This window comes from Lithobates pipiens, unplaced genomic scaffold (genome assembly GCF_037356315.1).
Source record: "Lithobates pipiens isolate NorthernLeopardFrog02 unplaced genomic scaffold, aLitPip1_a1.2 Scaffold_1, whole genome shotgun sequence".
Taxonomy (NCBI): Eukaryota; Metazoa; Chordata; class Amphibia; order Anura; family Ranidae; genus Lithobates; species Lithobates pipiens.
Genome location: NW_027507685.1, coordinates 7,460,577 through 7,481,112, shown reverse-complemented (window position 1 = coordinate 7,481,112; position 20,536 = coordinate 7,460,577). Strand labels below are relative to the sequence as shown.

At 45.9% G+C, this 20,536-nt stretch overlaps 1 protein-coding gene across 2 annotated transcripts in view; it reads right to left on the bottom strand.

Annotated features, from left to right (window-relative positions):
- Nucleotides 1-19,840, bottom strand: part of TMEM255A (transmembrane protein 255A) — a 111,823-nt gene extending 91,983 nt beyond the window's left edge. The window contains exon 1 of one of the 2 annotated variants that reach the window (XM_077477978.1): nt 19,566-19,840. In XM_077477978.1, coding sequence (XP_077334104.1) covers nt 19,566-19,620 — 55 coding nt within the window. In that variant the 5' untranslated portion in view covers nt 19,621-19,840. The remainder of the gene's footprint in view (nt 1-19,565) is intronic. The other variant, XM_077477897.1, reaches the window with a different exon arrangement.
- Between the last annotated feature and the right edge of the window lie 696 nt (nt 19,841-20,536).

Genomic DNA, 20,536 nt, shown 5'->3' with positions numbered 1-20,536 from the left:
AATACTGAAAAGTAATGACAGTGACAATTCTGCAACTGAGCAAATTTCAGTGTTTTTGATTTGATTACATTATTGAATAATTTTTATTATTGTTATATTATTGTTTGGTATAATTATTTATAGTTATTTATTATATTATAATTTATAATTTCATTTTTCAAAATTTATTATACCCGGGATGTCTGCTAGACTCTGGTTTGGACAGATTTAAGTGAGTTATTCCTAAAGGCCCGTACACACGGTCGGACTTTTTGACAACAAACATGCAAATTAGCTGTTTTGGAGCAACATCCGACTGTGTGTACGCTCCATCGGACAAACTTTATCTGTTTTCATCGGACTTTTGTTGGCTCTGCGAACGGACAAACTTTTTGACAACAGAAGTCCGATGGAGCAAAGTCCGACCGTGTGTATGCAAAAGCATCGGACTTTTGTACAAGGTACAAACACGCATGCTCAGAACCATTGCAAACGATCAGACTACAATACAGAAGTTGACCAAAGGTGGCGCTGGAGTCATTGAACGTCCTCTTTTGAAGTGGCGTCCGTACGTTGTGACGTCACCACGTTCGTGTTTGTTGTCAAAAAGTCCGAACGTGTGTATGCAATACAAACTTGTGGACAACACACTTTGTACAAAAGTCCACGGAAAAGTTTGTACAAGTCCGACCGTGTGTATGGGGCTTTAGAATTACAGGACTACAATATAAAACGCAAAATTTTCATGCAAAATAATTGTACCGCTTTCAGCACCTAAAATCTGAAATAATCATACCGCCAGGGAGGTTAATGGCCAAGGCTGATATAAAAATCGGCCTTCAGACTTCTTCCGCTAAACCTGAGTTGTTTTAATTCCTTAGGTATGTTTTTTGAAGGAAATTTTTATTTTGACAAATATTTGCCATGGGATGCTCAGTTTCTTGTTTTTATTTTGAAGCATTTTCATCCTTTATAGAATGGGTAGTAAGTAAGGTAGCTGTTTCCCAATTTTCTATATACTACTACTTTTACTATATACTCTGGCTCAGCTGGGTCAGAGGATTGGCTTTATTTACTACGGTCATTCTTTTTAGTATGTAATTATTTTGGTATTCCTTTGGCGGAAGAGAAGACATTTTTTTTTCCAACAACATACATTGTTTTTTAGGTATAACTTTAGATACAGTAGCAATGGACGTTAGATTGCCTAGCAATAAGGTTTATAGGTTTGTTCAAGTGTTATAAACATTTATTAGAATGAGAAAAGTAACACTAAAGGAAATGCAATCTCTATTGCAGGGGTGCCCAACCTTTTGAAGAGCGAGGGCCATCAAAGCGACCTGGTAACCGGTCGCGGGCCAAAATAAGTGTAATGGGCGGATGACAGGTCTGTATCTACGCTGCATATGCAGAACGGATATGTACACAGCCCATGCTACTCTATGGGCCCTCCAATTCAATCTGACAGAAGGGGACGGTTCCCCTTCCCTTCCCTTTTTTTTTTTTTTTTTTGCGTATCGGATTGAAGGTAAGCAGGGGTAAATGGACATAGAGGTGAATGGAGAGTCCAATTGGGTCCTAAGGCTGCTTTGACAATGATGCGCCACTTGCACCTGGGGCTTTCCTGAAGGTTAGCTGCACTTTGCCATAGACTTCTATCATATCCTGATGGTGTAGTGCACTTTCTGAAAGTGCACCAAACCCACAGGTAATAACAGAAGTCTATGGCTCAGTGCAGGTAACCCGCATGTGCAGGATTAGTTTAACAGCAGCCTAGTAACAACTGAAGAACAGATATGTCCATATATACACTGATTTCAGTAACAAACACACCTTTAATAACAGTCTTCCATTCAGTTTTCCCCAGCTGTTGCTGTCCCAGGCAGAGTGCGTTTGGTATCGATTGTGCTAGGAGATGGCGCTATACAGGAAGCATCGGCTTATACGGCTCTGCTCTGCAGCTTCTTGCTTTCTCTACCGCCGGCTTCATTCACAACACTGATGCTGTGGGATGGTGGGTCGGCAACCTGCGATCTGGGCTTGTCAAACCACCATCCCAGAGCAGGAGGTCGCGGGCCATATCAGAGGGCTCCGCGGGCCACATGTGGCCCCCGGGCCACTGGTTGGGCACCCCTGCTCTATTGGGTCAGTTAGCATTTGCATCAAAAGTGCCTCAAATGGGAAGGATCTTCTCCAGAAGACTATATGTTTCTATTTGAGGTCTGGAGAACTTCACATATTGGGCCAACATCGGTATGGTTACAATTTCGTGAGCATTTTAATGGAAAAACGTTGTGGCAGCAGAACTTTATTATGGATAAAATAACTTAGCCTAGCAACTGACGCAGCAGGATCAGTTGGGTTTGGGAAAATTTGGAGAAGCCATTGGTGTGCAGCAGCCTGGCCATCTAGGTGGTTTATCAATTTTTTTTGCAAAAATATAGTGTTATTGGAGATATTCCCGATTATTGTTTCAGTTGAAATCTGGGGTTCTTATTTTGCAAATAAGAGAATATTACTGAGTACTGATAACCAAGGAGTGGCTTTTGTTGTCAATTGTCTTACTCCCAAGTCTCCTAAGGTAGTATCTTGCTTGCGTTATTTGGTTTTTCTATGTCCGAAGAGGAACATCTAGATAAAGGCTAAGTATATTCCAGGTAAGTTTAACGTAATAGCCGACTCGCTCTCACCTGCAGATGGACAAATTTTTTCTCACTGATGCCAGAGGTAGATCTACCTAGAAACTATTGCCCTGCCCATTTATAGGATCTGATTTATTTTTTAAGTACATTCAACATTCCGTGGCTACTTCTACTTGGAAAAGTTATACTTCTGCATGGCTCTTGTGGTCAGCTTTTCTGTATTCATTACAAACTAACATTTCTGCAATTTCAGAACATTTAGTGTTGCTATTCCTTCACTCTTTAACAGAAAAGAAGAATTCATAGGCACATATTAGCAAAATTTCATCTGGTATTTCCTTTTTCTTGCGTCTATAGAATTTACCATCATGCCGAAGTTTATTGGTTTTTTTTTCAGTTAGGCAGGCTTTGAAAGGGTATAAGAAGTTAGTGTAAGTTGTGATGATAGGTGTCCTATTACCCCAGCCCTATTATCAAGACTATCTATTGCTACATATTTGGTGTGCTCATCCAGGTATGAAGCCATTCTTTTTAATTCAGTTTTTGCACTTTTTTGCGGCATTCAGAGTCTCAGAATTATTACCGCTATCTAAGGCAAAAAAGTCAGGTATTTTATTATATAATGTTTATATGCTTGAGGACAGTTTGAGCATTTTTTATGCAATTTTGTAAAATTGATCCTTTGGGTATTGGGTCCTGGATCTCCTTAAGGCCTCTTTCACATGGTCGATCCATTCAGGTCCGCCTGTCAGTTTTTCAGGTGGACCTGAATGGATGCTCCATAGAGGTCTATGGAGCTTTGGATGTCAGCGGTGACATGTCCGCTGACATCTGACTGCCGTCCGTCGTCATCCGATCCCCCATAGGGGAGAGCGGCGCTCTGAGAGGTCCGTCCCTGCACAGTGTGCAGAGACGGACCCGTCCTCTGCCTGCTCAGCGGGGATCGACAGAGCGATCCCCGCTGAGCAAGCGGATATCCTCGGGGCGGATCATCACTGATCCGCCCCGTGTGAAAGGACCCTTAAAAAGTGCCAAGATGCTAATATATGTCCAGTCAGGGCTTTTTGTAAATTTTTGTTTATTCACAGTGATGGTTTGCCATTAACAGGTTATCGATTGTTTTGAAAAGATGTTTTTCCTATTTAAATTTGAGCCACTTAAGGAAAACAACTCATACTTTTCAAATCGGAGCAGCTACAGAGGCTGCTCAAATTGGTCTAGAAGCAAGCAACATTAAAAAAAATAGGAAGATGGAATTCAAACTTATGAACTGTATATTCGCCCTTATTAATTTATTGTTTTGTTACAGGTAATCGGCTTATGGTATGGATTGTGGGCCATTCATATATTTTCTGGGCTCAGTAAAGAGCGGCTGCTAGAATTTACATGGAGAATTTGGGGCCTGGATCCATCTTCCTTCTGCATTAATTGGCATGGTGGCAAGATGTACTTAAAGTTCACTTAGGCAGGAACCAGGGGCAGCCCGCCCATTAAGGGTGCACGGGTGCCACTCCCTCTATCCACCCACCCCCTATATGGTCAATAAATAGATTCATGAATAGCATGAATCTATCCATGGCCGCCGCAGCCGCCGCAGCCACCCCTTATTCATGCGTCCGCCCCCTTTCAGGACAGGGGGTGTTTTATTGAAGCACCTGATTAGAGTCATAGGCTCTAATGCCTCTTTCACACTTGGTTGTCGGAATGTCCGACCGTGTGTACAAGGGCTAAGACCCATCTCATTGCTCCCATTCACCTCTAAACTTCTAGAACGCTTAGTCTACAACCGTCTTAGCTCCTATCTCAGTGAAAATAACCTTCTTGACCTATTACAGTCTGGCTTTCGCTTGCAGCACTCCACGGAAACTGCCTTACTAAATCTCACCAACGATTTACTAACTGCTAAAACCAACAGCCAATACTCCATACTCCTACTACTTGACCTCTCTGCTGCCTTTGATACTGATGTCCACCTGCTCCTCCTCAATAAAACTACATTCCCTTGGCCTCCGAGATTCTGCTCTATCCTGGTTCTCTGCCTATTTATCAGAGCGCTCCTTCAAGAGGGATTCCACCAAAAAAAAAAAATATTAAAAGCCAGCAGCTATAAATACTACAGCTGCTGACTTTTAATAAATGGACACTCACCTGTCCCGGGTTCCAGCGATGCCGGCAGCCGAGGCCGATCGATCGCTCGGCTCTCGGCTGCTGTCGCCACCATTCTAGGTGAGGGAATCAGGAAGTGAAGCGAATCGGCTTCACTTCCCGGTTCCCTACTGCGCATGCGCGAGCCGCGCCGCGCAATAGGAAATCTCCGCGCTGTCACTGGGACCCGTGTGTGTCCCAGCAGACAGCGCGGCAGGGCAGGAAATGGCGTAGACTCCCACGGGAGTCTATGCCCGGAAGTGGGTGAAAATACCTGTCTTTGACAGGTATCTCCACCCCCCTCCCCCCTGAAAGGTGTCAATTGTGACACCGGAGGGGGGGAGGGATCCGATCAGCGGAGGTTCCACTTTAGGGTGGAATCCCGCTTTCAGTGTCACCTACAACTCTGTCTCCTCCTCTCCATTGCCTCTTTTTGTGGGGGTCCCCCAAGACTCTGTTCTCCTATAACACTACCCCATTCTGCAAGTGCACCGTATTTTTACCAAGCAATGCAGAGAAACACAAGAACAGAGGGGAGGCTGGACTGTGTCCTGTACTGTGCTTCAAGCTATGGAATTTATAGGTATATCAATTTTTTTTTTTTTTATCTTAATCGTACAGTACAGGACACAGGCTAGATATTCATAGACGCTTTGACATCCCCAAGCAATGAAACAGAGGGGTGGGCAAAAACAAGGAAAGCAAAACAGGACCCCATGGACTATTGGGTGTCCAGGCTGGACCAGCATGTGCTGGAGATGCTGGCTTGCCCTGCTACAAGTTTGCTCCCCAAGAGGGCCTTCAGTGCAAGAGGGTTAGTTATTGATTAGTGAATCTGTCTGTCCCCTGACAGTGTGGACTGGCTTACCTTTTTTTAATATGAACTAGCCACATGTGGGCGCACTGCCGGGCCAGGCTGTGTGTGTCCATAGACTTCTGAGGCCATCTTTGATTTCGTTTGATTTATTTTCTGGAGGACTAACCCTGATGTTGCTGAGCGCCACTGTATCTGAGGTCAGGTGGTAAGCTGAATAGAGGAGAGGAGGGGTTTTACTGGGAAATGGGGGGAACTGCTGGGAGAAATAGGGGCAGGCGTATGAGAGCTCCCCACGTCACTTTTATTTTTCCACAACGTACATTGCCATTTGCTAAACATCACTGAACTCCAGCCTGACACCCACTGCCAATCTGATAAGATACAGTGGGTGAGCTACCCTTCCACCACACTGTACTGCAGCCACAGTGTTAGAAAGTGGGGGCCCTTATAGAGTCAAGGCCCTAGGGAGCTGCCATGCACCACATACTTGCTCATTATGAAATACCTTAGAATGAAGCCCCCGCATCACATCCTGGTCAACGCTGAGGGAGCTGACATTTTCCCCCGGGCGTTTCTTCTGGATTTGTGGCTCCAGCACTGTGAGTGGCATGCGTGCTGGAGTGGCACGATACGCTGGACCTTCACTGCGTATGTGCCGCTGATGTGAGCGGCTGCATGCAGGGTAAATATATTCTAAACCGTGCAGGTTTAGGAGATATTAATTTTACCGACAGCAGGGCTCGACAAACCCCCCGGGCGCTAGGTCGCATTTGCAACTAGAATTAGCAACCTGGCGCGGCATAGCTGGGGTATCTCCGTGAGACACCCCCAACCCCCCCCCCCCCCGGCGCGATCGCGTTGGGCCACGCCGGTAATTGAAGCCTCGGCTTTGCGGCCTTCTGCAGTCCTATGGTTCCTTCTTGAATATTGTGCCCTCTTGTGGTGGCCGTTGTTATGACAAGACAACCACCTATGCTAATGGAGCTTCCCCTGCCTGTTTTCCTTCCCTTTACTTAGAACCCCCAAACATTCTATATATTTTTTATTCCAACACCCTAGAGAATAAAATGGCAGTCGTTGCAATACTTTCTGTTACACCATATTTGCGCAGCGGTCTTACAAGCGTATTTTTTGGGGGAAAAAATACTTTTTTTAATTAAAAAATAAGGCAACAGTAAAGTTTGCCCAATTTTTTTTATATTGTGAAAGATAATGTTACGCCGAGTAAATTGATACCCAACATGTCATGCTTCAAAATTGCGTCTGCTTGTGGAATGGCAACAAACTTTTACCCTTTAAAATCTCCATAGGCGATGTTTAAAAAAATTCTACCGGTTGCATGCTTTGAGTTACAGAGGAGGTCTAGGGTTAGAATTATTGCTCTCACTCTACCGATCGCGGCGATACCTCACATGTGTGATTTGAACACCGATTTCATATGCGGGCGCTACTTACGTATGCATTCGCTTCTGCATGCAAGCTCGGCGGACTTATTTATTTTTTTCTTATTTATTTTAACTTTAAATTTTAAATTTTTTCACTGTTCTTTTAAAAAAAAATGGTGTCACTTTTATTCCTATTACAAGGAATATAAAAATCCCTTGCAATAGAAAAAAGCATGACAGGTCCTCTTAATTATGAGATCTGGGGTCAAAAAGACTTTTTTTTTCAAAAAATCTGAATTTTTTCTAATTTTTTTTTTTTTACATTTCTTTTATAATATTAATGCTCTTTTCTTTCTTTTTTTTTTTTTTTTAGGGTGGCCCTCCACTTTAAATAATGGGGTCATTTTATGGGTGTTTTTATTGTCCTGGTGCTCCAGGGCCTTCAAAAGCGTAATGCCCTGTACACGGACAGAATTCCGCTCAAGCTTGGCTTGCATACACAACTTTCAAACGCCAAGAACGTGGTGAGGTACAACACTACGACGAGCTGAGAAAATGAAGTTCAATGCTTCCGAGCATGTGTCGAATTGTTTCTGAGCATGTGTAGGAATTTTGCGCGTCGGAATTTGTACAGACGAATTTCCGATCTGAACTTTTTCCGACCAAAAAAATAGAGACCCTGCTCTCAATTTTTTGCTGGCTGGAATTCTGCCAGCAAAAGTCTGATGGAGCATACAGACGGTCGGAATTTCTGACCAAAAGCTCACATCTGACTTTTGCTGGCAGAATTTCTTAACGTGTGTACGGGGCTTTAGAGGTAGTCAAGAAATGATATGTGTAATTTATGCTCCAAAAACACCTGATGGTGCTCCTTGCATGTTGGGCCTCTGTATGTGACCACGGTGTGTAAAAGTCTCACACTTGTGGTATCGCCATACTCAGGAGGAATAGTAGAATGTATTTTGGGGCGTAATTTGTATGCATATACTGTGTGTGAGAAATAGCCTGCTAATATAACAATTTGGTGAAAAAAAGGAAAAAAAAGGAAAAGAAAAATCTTGATATTGCAAAGAATTGTGGAGGAAAAAATACAACATCAAAAAACTCACCATGCCTCTTTCTAAATACCTTTGAATGTCTAATTTCCAAAAAGGGGTCATTTGGGGGTATTTGTACTGCCCTGGCTTGTTAGGGTCTCAAGAAATGAGATGTGATCAATTTTCAGAGATTGGCACCATAGCTTGTGGGCTCTATAACTTTCACAAAGACCAAATAATAAACACCAATTTGGGTTATTTTTACCAAAGATATGTAGCGGTATAAAATTTGGCCAAAATTTATGAAGAAAAAATACTAATTTTCAAAATTGTATAACAAAAACAAAGAAAAATGTATTTATTTTTTACCAAATTTTTGATCTTTTTTTCATTTAAACCCCAAAAATAAAAAAAAACCCAGCGGTGATTAAATACCCCCAAAAGAAAGCTCTATTTGTGTGGGAAAAAAAAAAGAACAATTTTATATGGGTACAGTGTTGCATGACTGAGTAATTGTCATTCAAAGGGTGAAAGCACCGAAAGCTGAAAATTGGTCTTGTTAGGAAGAGGGTTTAAAGAGGAAGTAAACCCTGATGAGTTTACTTCCTCTTTCATTCCCTGCAAAGGTAAAGCATAATGGACTACTATGCATCGCATACTACTCAATTATGTGTCACTTACCTGACACAGGAGCCAGCGAAGTCACCGCTGTCCCCTGTAGTCCGCCGCATCCATCTTCTCTGTGGGCCTCGCAGCTCCGCCGCTGTCATTCGGTGAAGCCGTGATGACGTCACTCCCGCGCATGCGCACGGGAGCCGAGACGCGCGGCATTGCGCGGCATCTTCGTTATCGAGGATGCCACACTCAGTGCGCCTGCGCGCCGCTGTCTACGGCGCATGCGCCGTAGACAGCGGTGCCAGTCTTCGAGCAAATATCTCCTAAACCGTATAGGTTTGGGAGATATTTCTTGGACCTACAGGTAAGCCTTAATCTAGGCTAACCTGTAGGTCAAAATGGTTTGTAAGGGTTTACAACCACTTTAAAGAGGTTGTAAACCCATCTGGGAAAAAAAAAAAAAAAGCAACCTGCACGACAAAGGCATAATGTGCTAGTATGCATAGCATACTAGCTCATTATGAATAACTTTCCTGAGAACGAAGCCCCCGAAGCGGTCCTCCGTCTTCATGTCCGCCGCTGCCATGGATCCCGGAGTGACTTCCGGGTCTCGCTGTTCCAGCGCTGTGATTCGCCGGAGCAGCGATGACGTCACTCCCGTGCATGCGCACGGGAGCCGGCACTCGCGGCATATCGCCGCGATCTGCGGCCTGCCCTGTGCGCCTGCGCGCCGCTGTCTCCGTAGACAGCGGTGGCTGTCTTTTTGTAAATATCTCCTAAACCGTATAGGTTTAGGAGATATTTTTTGGACCTACAGGTAAGCCTTAATCTAGGTTTACCTGTAGGTCAAAGTGGTTTGTAAGGGTTTACAACCACTTTAATTGCCGAGTGGTCAAGTGGTTAAAGATCATAAGTAGCTTTCCTACGGCTATATAAAAGAAAGCTAAAATGAAATTTGTAAATGCCTGTAGGAAGAAAATGCATTTGGCTCTTGTGAATACAGCATGACTGTATTAGCGGTGAACTCTAGAAGAGTATGTAGGGCATGCTGCACGCTCTTCCACAAATGATATATGGTAGTAGGCAGGACGAGTACGCAAGCTGAAAGCGTAATGAGTGTTGTTCCTGCTTGGAAAACCTTTAATCACATCAGCCAGACACACCAGTTCTCGCAGCAGCACTGCATCAGAATCATGACAGAAACACAATAAGGGCCGGTTCACACTGCGGCGCGAGGCGAGGCGACACGGCTCGCCTCGCCTCGCTCCCGCAAGTCGTCCCCATTGAGTACAATGGAACCGTTCTGAGAGGAGCGACTCGAGTCGCTCCGACTCAGAAAAAAGGTTCCTGTACTACTTCGGGGCGACTTCGGGGGCGACTTGCATTGACTTCTATGCAGAAGTCCTCTGCAAGTCGCCCCTGACCCCCCCTGCAAGTCGCGGCGAGGAAGTCGGAGACGCCTCGCCGCGGCTCGCAGTGTGAACCGGCCCTAACAAGCATTCAGGACACCCTTGTGTCCACCAATCTATACCCCCCCCCCCCCCCCCCACAAATATGTATGATTCAATTCCAAACACAAAAAAAATAATAATAATAATTATCAGCAACAAACATAAAGTTATTCACATTTGTATATTTTTTTAAGGTACAGAAAGACCAGAATTGAAAAACTGTCACATTGAGCCCAGGATTGGTTTTCTTAGGTTCTGAACCCCTAGCCACCCAGCCTGGTGTCTATTTAACAGGATCTGTATGCCCGCGGGGCGGGAAGGATTGTGCAATCACATGACCATTGCAGACCTCTCAGCTTTTTGAGCTGGGAATGAGGGACACCTATCAGCAAAAGTGTGTCGACATAGGACACACCCCTTGCCACACCCCCTTAAAGGAGAATTCTAAAAAAAAATAGAAATAAAATAAAGATTAGTTAAAGCGGATTTCCGGGCTTTTTTCAATTTATTAAAAGTCAGCAGCTCCAAAAAGTATAACTGCTGACTTTTAATAAACAGCCACTCACCTGTTCCAGCGATGCGGGCGCCCGAAGCCCCGCTCCTCTTCGTGGTGCCGTCATAGCAACTGTGGGCACCCGGCAGTGACACCTTATGGCTTCACAGCCAGGCAAGCACTGCGCTCTCCGATTGGACAGGCAATCTTCTGGGACCTGTGATGTGTCCAAGAAGATTGCCTAGAGGGAGGGCCCGCCTAGGGGGAGAGGAGGGGTCGCCTAGGCGGCCTGAAGACAGAACAAGGAAGTGGGACAAGTAGGTACCCATTCCCACCTACCCCCCCCCCCCCCCCAAAAAATGACATGCCAAATGTGGCACGTAAGGGTGCGAGGCGTGCTTAAAGCGGAAGTCCACTTTTGCACAGAACTCCGCTTTAAAGCCACAAGTGCTTTTTTTTTTAACGCTACTTATGGCTCCATTTATTTAAAAGTAATAATGAAAAAATTGAGTGTTACACTCAAACTGCAGAATAAAACACCAATGAAGGGGCACTATTCCTCCCAGGAACACCAATGAAGGGGCACTATTCCTCCCGGAAACACCAATGATGGGGCACTATTCCTCCCGGAAACACCAATGATGGGGCACTATTCCTCCCGGAAACACCAATGATGAGGTACTATTCCTCCCGGGAACACCAATGATGGGGCACTATTCCTCCTGGAAACACCAATTCCTCCCGGAAACACCAATGATGAGGTACTATTCCTCCCGGGAACACCAATGATGGGGCACTATTCCTCCCGGAAACACCAATGATGGGGCACTATTCCTCACAGGAACACCAATGATGGGACACTATTCATCACATAAACACCAATGATGGGGCACTATTCCTCCCGGGACCACCAATGATGGGGCACTATTCCTCACAGGAACACCAATGATGGGGCACTATTCCTCCCGGGACCACCAATGATGGGGCACTATTCCTCACAGGAACACCAATGATGGGGCATTATTCCTCCCGGGACCACCAATGATGGGGCATTATTCATCACATAAACACCAATGATGGGGCACTATTCCCTTCCCAGGAACACCAATGGGACAATATTCTCCCCCTCCTAGGAAAACCAATGATGGGGCACTACTATTCAACCCACCCCCCAGAAACACCAATGATGGGGTACCCCCCCCCCAGCAATACTTAGGAGTGTTAGCATGGGGTACTTGTCATAAAAATTCATGTACTGTGTATGTTTTATCTTACTGTCATATTAGCCACTACCTTTCACAGTCAGTGTGCAGCTCGCCAGCTCGGCACCCCTCACGGCTGCTTCTCGCCTCTGTTCCCTCGAGGGGCTGAGAAGATCAGTTGGGAGCTGACGTCAGAGGAGAGGCGAGGAGGAGAGGCGAGGAGGAGGGGCGAGGAGGAGAGGGGCGGACGTGCCTCGTAACATACGGCGGCGCCTTGTACACAGACAGGAGGAGGATTTATTTAACGGACGGACAGAGAGGAAGGTGCGGACCAACTAATCGATAATGAAAATCGTTGACAGCGATTTTCATTTTCGATTATTATCGATAATATTGATTAATCGTTGCAGCCCTAATGCTACTATTCCTTTATACTGGCATTTTATACCAGGAACATGGTTGTAGCCTCAACCATGATCCCGCTATCACCATTTCACTACAAGGCCATATTTTTACTATGGCGGTATTGAAGTGGCTAAACATGTGCGCACATCATATACACTAGGAGGAGAACAGCCGGGGGAGTCAGTGGTGGAGAAGGATCTGGGTGTTCTGGTAGATCATAGATTTGATAATAGCAATGCCAAGCTGTAGTTTCTAAAGCTAGAAAAATACTCTCTTTTATTAAAAGACGTATGGACTCCATAGACACACAGTCATTTGGCCCTCTGTACAAATCATTAGTAAGACCTCATCTGGAATATGCAGTTCAGTTTTGATCACCAGTTCACAAAAATAATATCAGAGAACTAGAGAAAGTGCAGAGAAGGGCAACCAAACTGATAAGAATCATGGAGCAGAAGAGGAGATTTAACCGTTTGTCTTTCACTTTTACCGTTTCACTTTTACCCCCCTTCCTGCCCAGCACAGTGACGATCTGTAAACGTACTACAGGGGTGCTAACACCCACCGGTGTTGTGCATATATATACAAAACTATAATGGTGTTGACTATTTTATATCAAGATATAAGATTATAATCTACTATGATGCCAAATTAAAGGAAAAGTGAAAAAAATAAATAAACGCACTACAGAGACAGTCTGTGCGCATAGATTTAGTCCGCCGGGACTCCGCGTTTTTTTTTTTTTTTTTAAAAGCCAGCAGCTACAAATACTGCAGCTGCTGACTTTTAAAATAGTGACACTTACCTGTCCAGCGCGCCCGCGATGTCGGCACCCGAAGCCGATCTCTAGATCGTCTCTCGGGTGCTGCCGCCGCCATCTTGGGTATGGGAATCAGGAAATGGAGCCTTTCGGCTTCATTTCCTGGTTCCCTACTGCGCATGCGCGAGTCGCGCTGTGCAATAAGGACGGTCCCCGCTGCCTCTGGGATCTGTGTGTTTCCCAGCAGGCAGCGGGGCACTTGCGGAAAGGGGCGTAATCTACGCCCCTTTCCGCAGAGAGCTATCCCGGAAGTGGGTGCAGATACCTGTACTGTACAGGTATCTGCACCCCCCTCCCCCCTGAAAGGTGCCAATTGTGGCGCCGGAGGGGGGGAGGGTTCTGATGAGCGGAAGGTCCACTTTAGGATGGACCTCCGCTTTAACCTGAAATATCTTGAAAAAAAGTGCTAAGTGCTCAATAAATAGGTGCAAACAATATTATACACATAATAAACCACAAGATAAAATCTTCAGGGATATGTAAAACATCCCAAATATAAATAAAAATTAATTCATCAAAGTCAATAAATAAATTCGAAATAAATATGTGCACTAAAAAGTCTATACATTAAATACACCACAAAATTAACGAGTTATTGGAAATTGATGAGTGCACTGGAGAGTCTATAGATTGAATTTAGTAAACACACTACAGAGCTAATTGTAGACACAGCAAGATAAATGCACTAAATGACCTATGGATTAAATTAGTAAACAACACTATAGAGCAGTGATGGCGAACCTTGGCACCCCAGATGTTTTGGAACTACATTTCCCATGATGCTCTGGCACTCTGCGGTGTAGTGGAGCATCATGGGAAATGTAGTTCCAAAACATCTGGGGTGCCAAGGTTCGCCATCACTGCTATAGAGCTAATCGAACTCTCAAGGTATATGTGGGGATTTCCCTGGGGTAACAAAAAGTTTCAGTGCAATAAGAACAGAGAAAACAGTCTCTCAAAAAGTGCAAGTGCTTTTCTGTGACAGGCGGCGTGCATGCACATCCAGTGACCACTTCCCAGTGTTCCCTCCACTGCGTCCCAACACTCAAGTACACAAGGGCCCCTTACCTTAAGGCAAGGAGACAAACGCGTATAGATGAGGGTCCCTTTAAGACTCCTCTTTCTGGATCCGCACTCCTCCTTCTCTTTCTTTGCACCTTTGCGGGGCCACTTATGGCCAGGATACACTCATAACACACGTAAGGGTCCCTTTACACCTCCTCTCTCCACATCCACACTTCTCCTTTAAAGTGGTTGTAAACCCTTACAACCCACTTTGACCTACAGGTAAGCCTAGATTAAGGCTTACCTGTAGGTCCAAGAAATATCTCCTAAACCTATACGGTTTAGGAGATGTTTGCCGAAAGACAGGCACCGCTGTCTAGGGCGCATGCGCCGTAGATAGCGGCGCGCAGGCGCACTGAGCGCGTTGCGGTCAACGGCGATATGCCGCGAGTGCTGGCTCCCGTGCGCATGCGCGGGAGTGACGTCATCGCGGCTTCGCTGAATGACAGCGGCGGAGCAGCGAGACCCACCGAGAAGATGGATGTGTCAGACTACAGTTTACTTCCTCTTTGATTCCCTGCAAAGGTAAAGCATAATGGACTACTATGCATCGCATCGCATCGCATCGCACAGTAGTCCATTATGTGTCACTTACCTGACACAGGAGCCAGCGAAGTCACCGCTGTCCTCTGTAGTTCCGAGCATCCATCTTCTTGGTGGGTCTCGCTGCTCCGGCGCTGTTATTCGCCGGAGCAGCGATGACGTCACTCCCGCGCATGCGCACGGGAGCCGACACTTGCGGCATATCGCCGCGATCTGCGGCTTACCCAGTGCGCCTGCGCGCCGCAGTCTACGGTGCATGCGCCATAGACAGCGGTGGCTGTCTTCAGGTAAATATCTCATAAACCGTGTAGGTTTAGGAGATATTTCTTGGACCTACAGGTAAGCCCTTAATCTAGGCTTACCTGTAGGTCAAAGTGGTTTGTAAGGGTTTACAATCACTTTAAGAGCATGCGCCTGTAAACTCCTGAAAAAAGCCAAAGTGTGCATGGACAGAGTGGGGGTTTATTTACGAAAGGAAAATCCACTTTGCACTACAAGTGCACTTGGAAGTGCAGTCGTGCTAAACCGGTAGATCTGAAAAGAGGGGAAGCTCTGCTGATTTTATCATCCAATCACGTGCAAGTTGCATGTCCCCCTCGGATCTACAGTGACTTTACTTCCAAGTGCACTTGCAGTGAAAAGTGGATTTTCCTTTAGTAAATAACCCAACATGGAGGGAGGGGGGGGGGGGGGGGGTGACAAACGCAGGTGTCAGATCCCTGCCCTCCTCGCTAACTGGTCGACAAAGGACCAGCCAACCTCACACCACGCTGTCACTTACGTAACAATGCCACACTCAGCTGCACCCAGCACAAAGATTTTCCAGCTTGCGGGACCACAATCTAGGTGCGGGCAGCCCTGAGAGCAATTGTAACTGGGCTAATTACACAATTAACCCTTTAACTGCCACCACCCCCGTTTAAAAGACAGAGCCGGGGGGGGGGGGGGGGGGGGGGGCTCGTAATTTTAGCAATACCAATTATAAGTTTAGAATAAGCGCCTGCAACACACACACTGCCACCACAGACAGGTCTGCTCAGTGCCTTATTCTACCACAGTAGCGCCCTTTTAAGAGACAGGTTCGTTTATAGTTTGCATCAAGAGCTTTAACCACTTGCTTACTGGGCACTTAAACCCCCCTCCTGCCCAGACCAATTTTCAGTTTTTAAGCGCTGACGCACTTTGAATGACAATTGCGCAGCCATACAACACTGTACCCAAATGAAATTTTTATCATTTTTTTCCCACAAATAGAGCTTTCTTTTGGTGGTATTTAATTACAGCTGGGAGTTTTATTTTTTGCTAAACAAACAAAAAAAGATGCAAAAAAAAATAAATAAATCATGTTTAATAGTTTGTTATAAAATTTTGCAAACAGGTCATTTTTCTCCTTCATTGAAGTGCGCTGATGAGGCGGCACTGATAGGCTGCACTGGTGGGCACTGATAGGCTGCACTGGTGGGCACTGATAGGCACAGATAAGGCGGCACCGATGGGCACAGATAAGGCGGCACTGATGGGCAAAGATGGGCACAGATAAGATGGCACAGATGGGTGGCACAGATGGGTGGCACGGATGGGTGGCACTAAGGGGCACTGATAGGTACCACTGATAGATGGGACTGATGGGCACTGATAGGTGGCACTGATAGGTGGCTCTGATAGGTGGCACTGCTGGGCACTGATGGGCGGCACTGCTGGGCACTGGTAGATGATACTGATGGGCACGGATATGTGGCACTGGGGTGCAGCACCTTTGTTGAGGCAGATTGTGGGCACTGCTGGGTGGCACTGTGGGCACTGCTGGGTGGCACTGACAGGGGGCACTTATTTTTTAATGATGTTTAGTGATGAGGGGGCAGGTGGGCACTGGCAGGGCTGGCCGTGATCGGGACTGATGTCCCGATCACGGCCGCCGGTGATCGGCTCTTTTTTTCTCCTCGCGCTAACAGCCGATTACCGGCTCCGTTATATCACATGATCAGCTGTCATTGGCTGACAGCTGATCACGTGATAAGGGGTCGGGATCGACCCCTTGCTCGGATCGGTGATCAGGCGAGTCTCGTAGACTCGCCAATCACAGAGCGCACCGCGCAGGCCGCTCGTGCACGGGACGACGTCAATAGATGTAGTCCCGGCAAAGGAGATCTGCGCTGTAGCCATCATTCGGCTATAGCGAGGGTCTCAAGTGGTTAAAGACAAGGTTAACACTTTTCAACATAAGGGTTTATTATGAAAAGGTCAAGGTTGGTGCGAATAAAACATTTACAGAAAAAGGATGTTTCAAAAAAATAAAGACAATATACAGCCACAAAGAAATAAGGTAGAATTGGGAAGGAAGAATACTTGCAATTAATGTCCGAGGGTTGATCAGAGTTCGATCGATGAGCAAAGGTAATCGGTTGGCAGATCTTCCTGCTTGGATGGTAAAAGGAGAACTGACCATTGCCTTGGCCTCTCCTCTTTTCTGTCAAATCAAAGGGGGTGTTGACAGCGACCAGTGACCAATCATCTGGTCATCTTGTTTCGGGGTTGGTTGCTGGGAGGTGTCTACACTCATGACCCTGTCCCAGGTACACTTTGTGATACATATTCATATCTCTGACTCTCTACTGTTTATAGACTGCAGATATCCATTTTATTGATCGGCGTGATATTTGCTTCAAAACAAGTCCACACATGACAGGTTTCCCATTTCAGGGTTACCTAGGAGGAGTAAGGGGTCCCAGTGTCTTCCCATATGACCTGACATAGGGGTGTCTGGACTTGAAATGTTAGGAATTATCTGAGGAAACTAAATATATCCATATTATGGCTGTGCTATGATTACTTTAGAAGTTATAAAAAATGTTGAAGTTTCAAAACTTTGCTAATCTGTCTGCACTCTATGTGGTTTGAAGTATTTACGACGGGTATCTGTTGGTTCTCTGAATGGAGAGGGTGACAGTTTTACGACAGGCCTGAATATCTTGCCAGGCAACTTGAGCCTTGTTTATTGACCTAGCCTGGTTCTGCTTCCTCTGCCGAGATAACCTTTCTTTCCTTTTGAAAATTTTAAAAGCTTTGGATTCCTAAGACAAGGAGGGGGGAGTTCAGTTTATTCTAAGGTCATGGCTGCTTCCCAAACAACATGTAAACTAGTTACAATATCTCCTGTCTCGGACACGATATCGTTACAGGGGGGGGGGGGGGGGGTTCCAGGCAGAAAAAAAAAAATGAGAGCTCAAAAGCCCGTAGGAGACGCTTTTTGAGCTGCGGTGTGCATGAGCCCTAAGCTCCGGGCCGATCTGGCATGTCAAATTGCATGCCAAATCGTAGCCTATTGCCAGTGATGGCATCGTCCGAATTGGTGCGATGATGACTCTGCGGTGCCAGCGCCGCACCAATTCCCAGAAGTGGTTCCTGCACTACTTTTGGTGACTTCTGGGGGCAATTCAATAGACATCTGTGTATGAACCCGCGCTCAAATGCAGGTTTGAAATGGACTCCATTTCAAACCCGCATTAAGTGTGAACCCTCCTGTACCTTTTGTATTGTACTGTAATTGTGTTGTCCCCTCTATACATTGTAAAGCGCTGCGTAAACTGTTGGCGCTATATAAATCGATAATAATAATAACCCGCGTTCAGTGTGAACCCGCGTTCAGTGTGAACCCCTGTTCAGTGTGAACCTGCATTCAGTAAAATAATCAGGAGTGTGAGTTCCAAACTCCAGGAAAGAAGAGATAGTGGGGGTTATTTACAAAAGGCAAATCCACTTTGCACTACAAGTGCAAACTACAAGTGCAAAGTGCCCTGAAATTGCACTTGGAAGTGCAGTTGCTCTAAATCTAAGGGGGAGATCTGAGGAGTAGATCTGAAAGAAGTGGAAGCTCTGCTGATTTTATCATCCAATCATGTGCAAGCTAAATTGCTGTTTTTTATTTTCCTTGCTTGTCCCCCTCGGATCTACAGCGACTTTACTTCCAAGTGCACTTTCAGTGCAATTTCAAGTGCACTTTGCACTTGTAGTTTGCACTTGTAGTGCAAAGTGGATTTGCCTTTAGTAAATAACCCTCAATATGACAGCGGAGAAGAGGGCCTTACCTTACAGGCCAACACTTTAGATGTGTTTAGAAGAGAGTGGATCATACGCTGAGGATTTCTAACAGCCTGAGCTGCGACAAAAACATGCGACTCGCATCTCATCTACACGCCAGTCACCTCTGATGCTAAACACTGATATGTTTTTTCACTGGGGACACGTTTAACCATTTATTTGATGTCATATGATCGCCGCTAAACATAAAGATCACCGCCTAACGCCACACACCATGTCCAGAAATACATTCATTGGTAATATAATCAGCCATCACAGTGTTGGCAGACATCTAGATTATAGAGATATATATATATATATATATACATACACATGGTGGTGTATAGAAGGATGGTAATATATATATATATCATATCTATCTATCTATCTATCTATCTATCATATTATCTATCTATTATCAATCTATTATCTATCTATCATATTTTTTTACCATCCTTCTATACACCACCATGTATATTCCTACTTTCTCCCTTGAACACACTATGCAGATGCTGGATTAGTGATCATCATCTCTATTATATTATATTATATTATAGTATATATATAATTATGTATAGATTCTACAATCACCCCAATAGATGAATGTGAGAAGGGTAATATGGGATAGGTGCCCCCCATCATCATCATCATCATCATCATCACCACCAAGCTTCCATCCTTCCTTGTTTACCAATCTAATAGGGGAATCCTAAAGCAACTTCTACCATGACAGCTCCATTGTTTAGTGCAGCAAGGAAAGGGTGCTTGTGATGTCACCCCCCTCCCCTCCCCCCCCCCCTGCAGATGACACTCTGTGCCTGTAACCCATGCAGTGCCAGGTGGTGGGGTGGGGGGGGGGGGGTACCTATCAGTGTCAGTGGGCACTCACCCGTAGAATCTGCAGCTGGGATGTCGGTGCGCTGTGCCCGCTGCTGGGTCAGCATGCTGCAGGGTCACTGTCCTGCTACTTGGCAGCAAAACAACACGAAGGATCCTGATGTCACAATGCAGAGGTGCTTCCTGCTGCTCAGAGCATCCATAAGGACTAGAAAAGGAAAGCCGCTTCAATGCTACAGCCTCTTCTCCATGCATAGTCCCATACTAATGCTGGCCATTATGACAACACAACTGTCCTGCCGAGGCACACTGCGCAAGCGCAGAAAACAGCTCGCTGACTGACAGCTAATGCCGCTGTTCTGTTCAATGAGGCATCCCCAGCGCCCCCTTCACTGTGCACGGGGCGTTGTTCTGCCTGTTGGCCGCTAGAGGGCGCAGGCTGGTACTGTGCACACCGAGCTTTGCAGAGACTGTCCTAGGATAGGAAATCCTGCATTCCCCGGTCACCATCCTTCACAGGCAGGGGAGGACTGCTGTCCATTTCCCAGGAGCTGGGCTAGTGAAGCCCTGCCGTGTACAGCCCAGCAGTCTGATGCCGCGTACACACAATCGCAATGATGGTCGGAAAAAACTCTGATGGTTTTCCCAACGGAACTCCGACGGGATTTCGCTCAAGCTGTCTTGCATGCACAGGGTCACACCAAATTCCAACCATCAAGAACGTGGTACGACGGGACTAGACGGTCACACCAAATTCCGACCGCCAAGAACGCGGTACGGCGGGACTAGACGGTCACACTAAATTCCGACCGCCAAGAACGCGGTACGACGGGACTAGACGGTCACACTACATTCCAACCGTCAAGAACACAGTACGACGGGACTAGACGGTCACACTACATTCCAACTGTCAAGAACACGGTACGGTGGGACTACATGGTCACCCTAAATTCCGAGCGTCAAGAACGCGGTACGACGAGACTAGATGGTCACCCTAAATTCCGACCGTCAAGAACGCGGTAC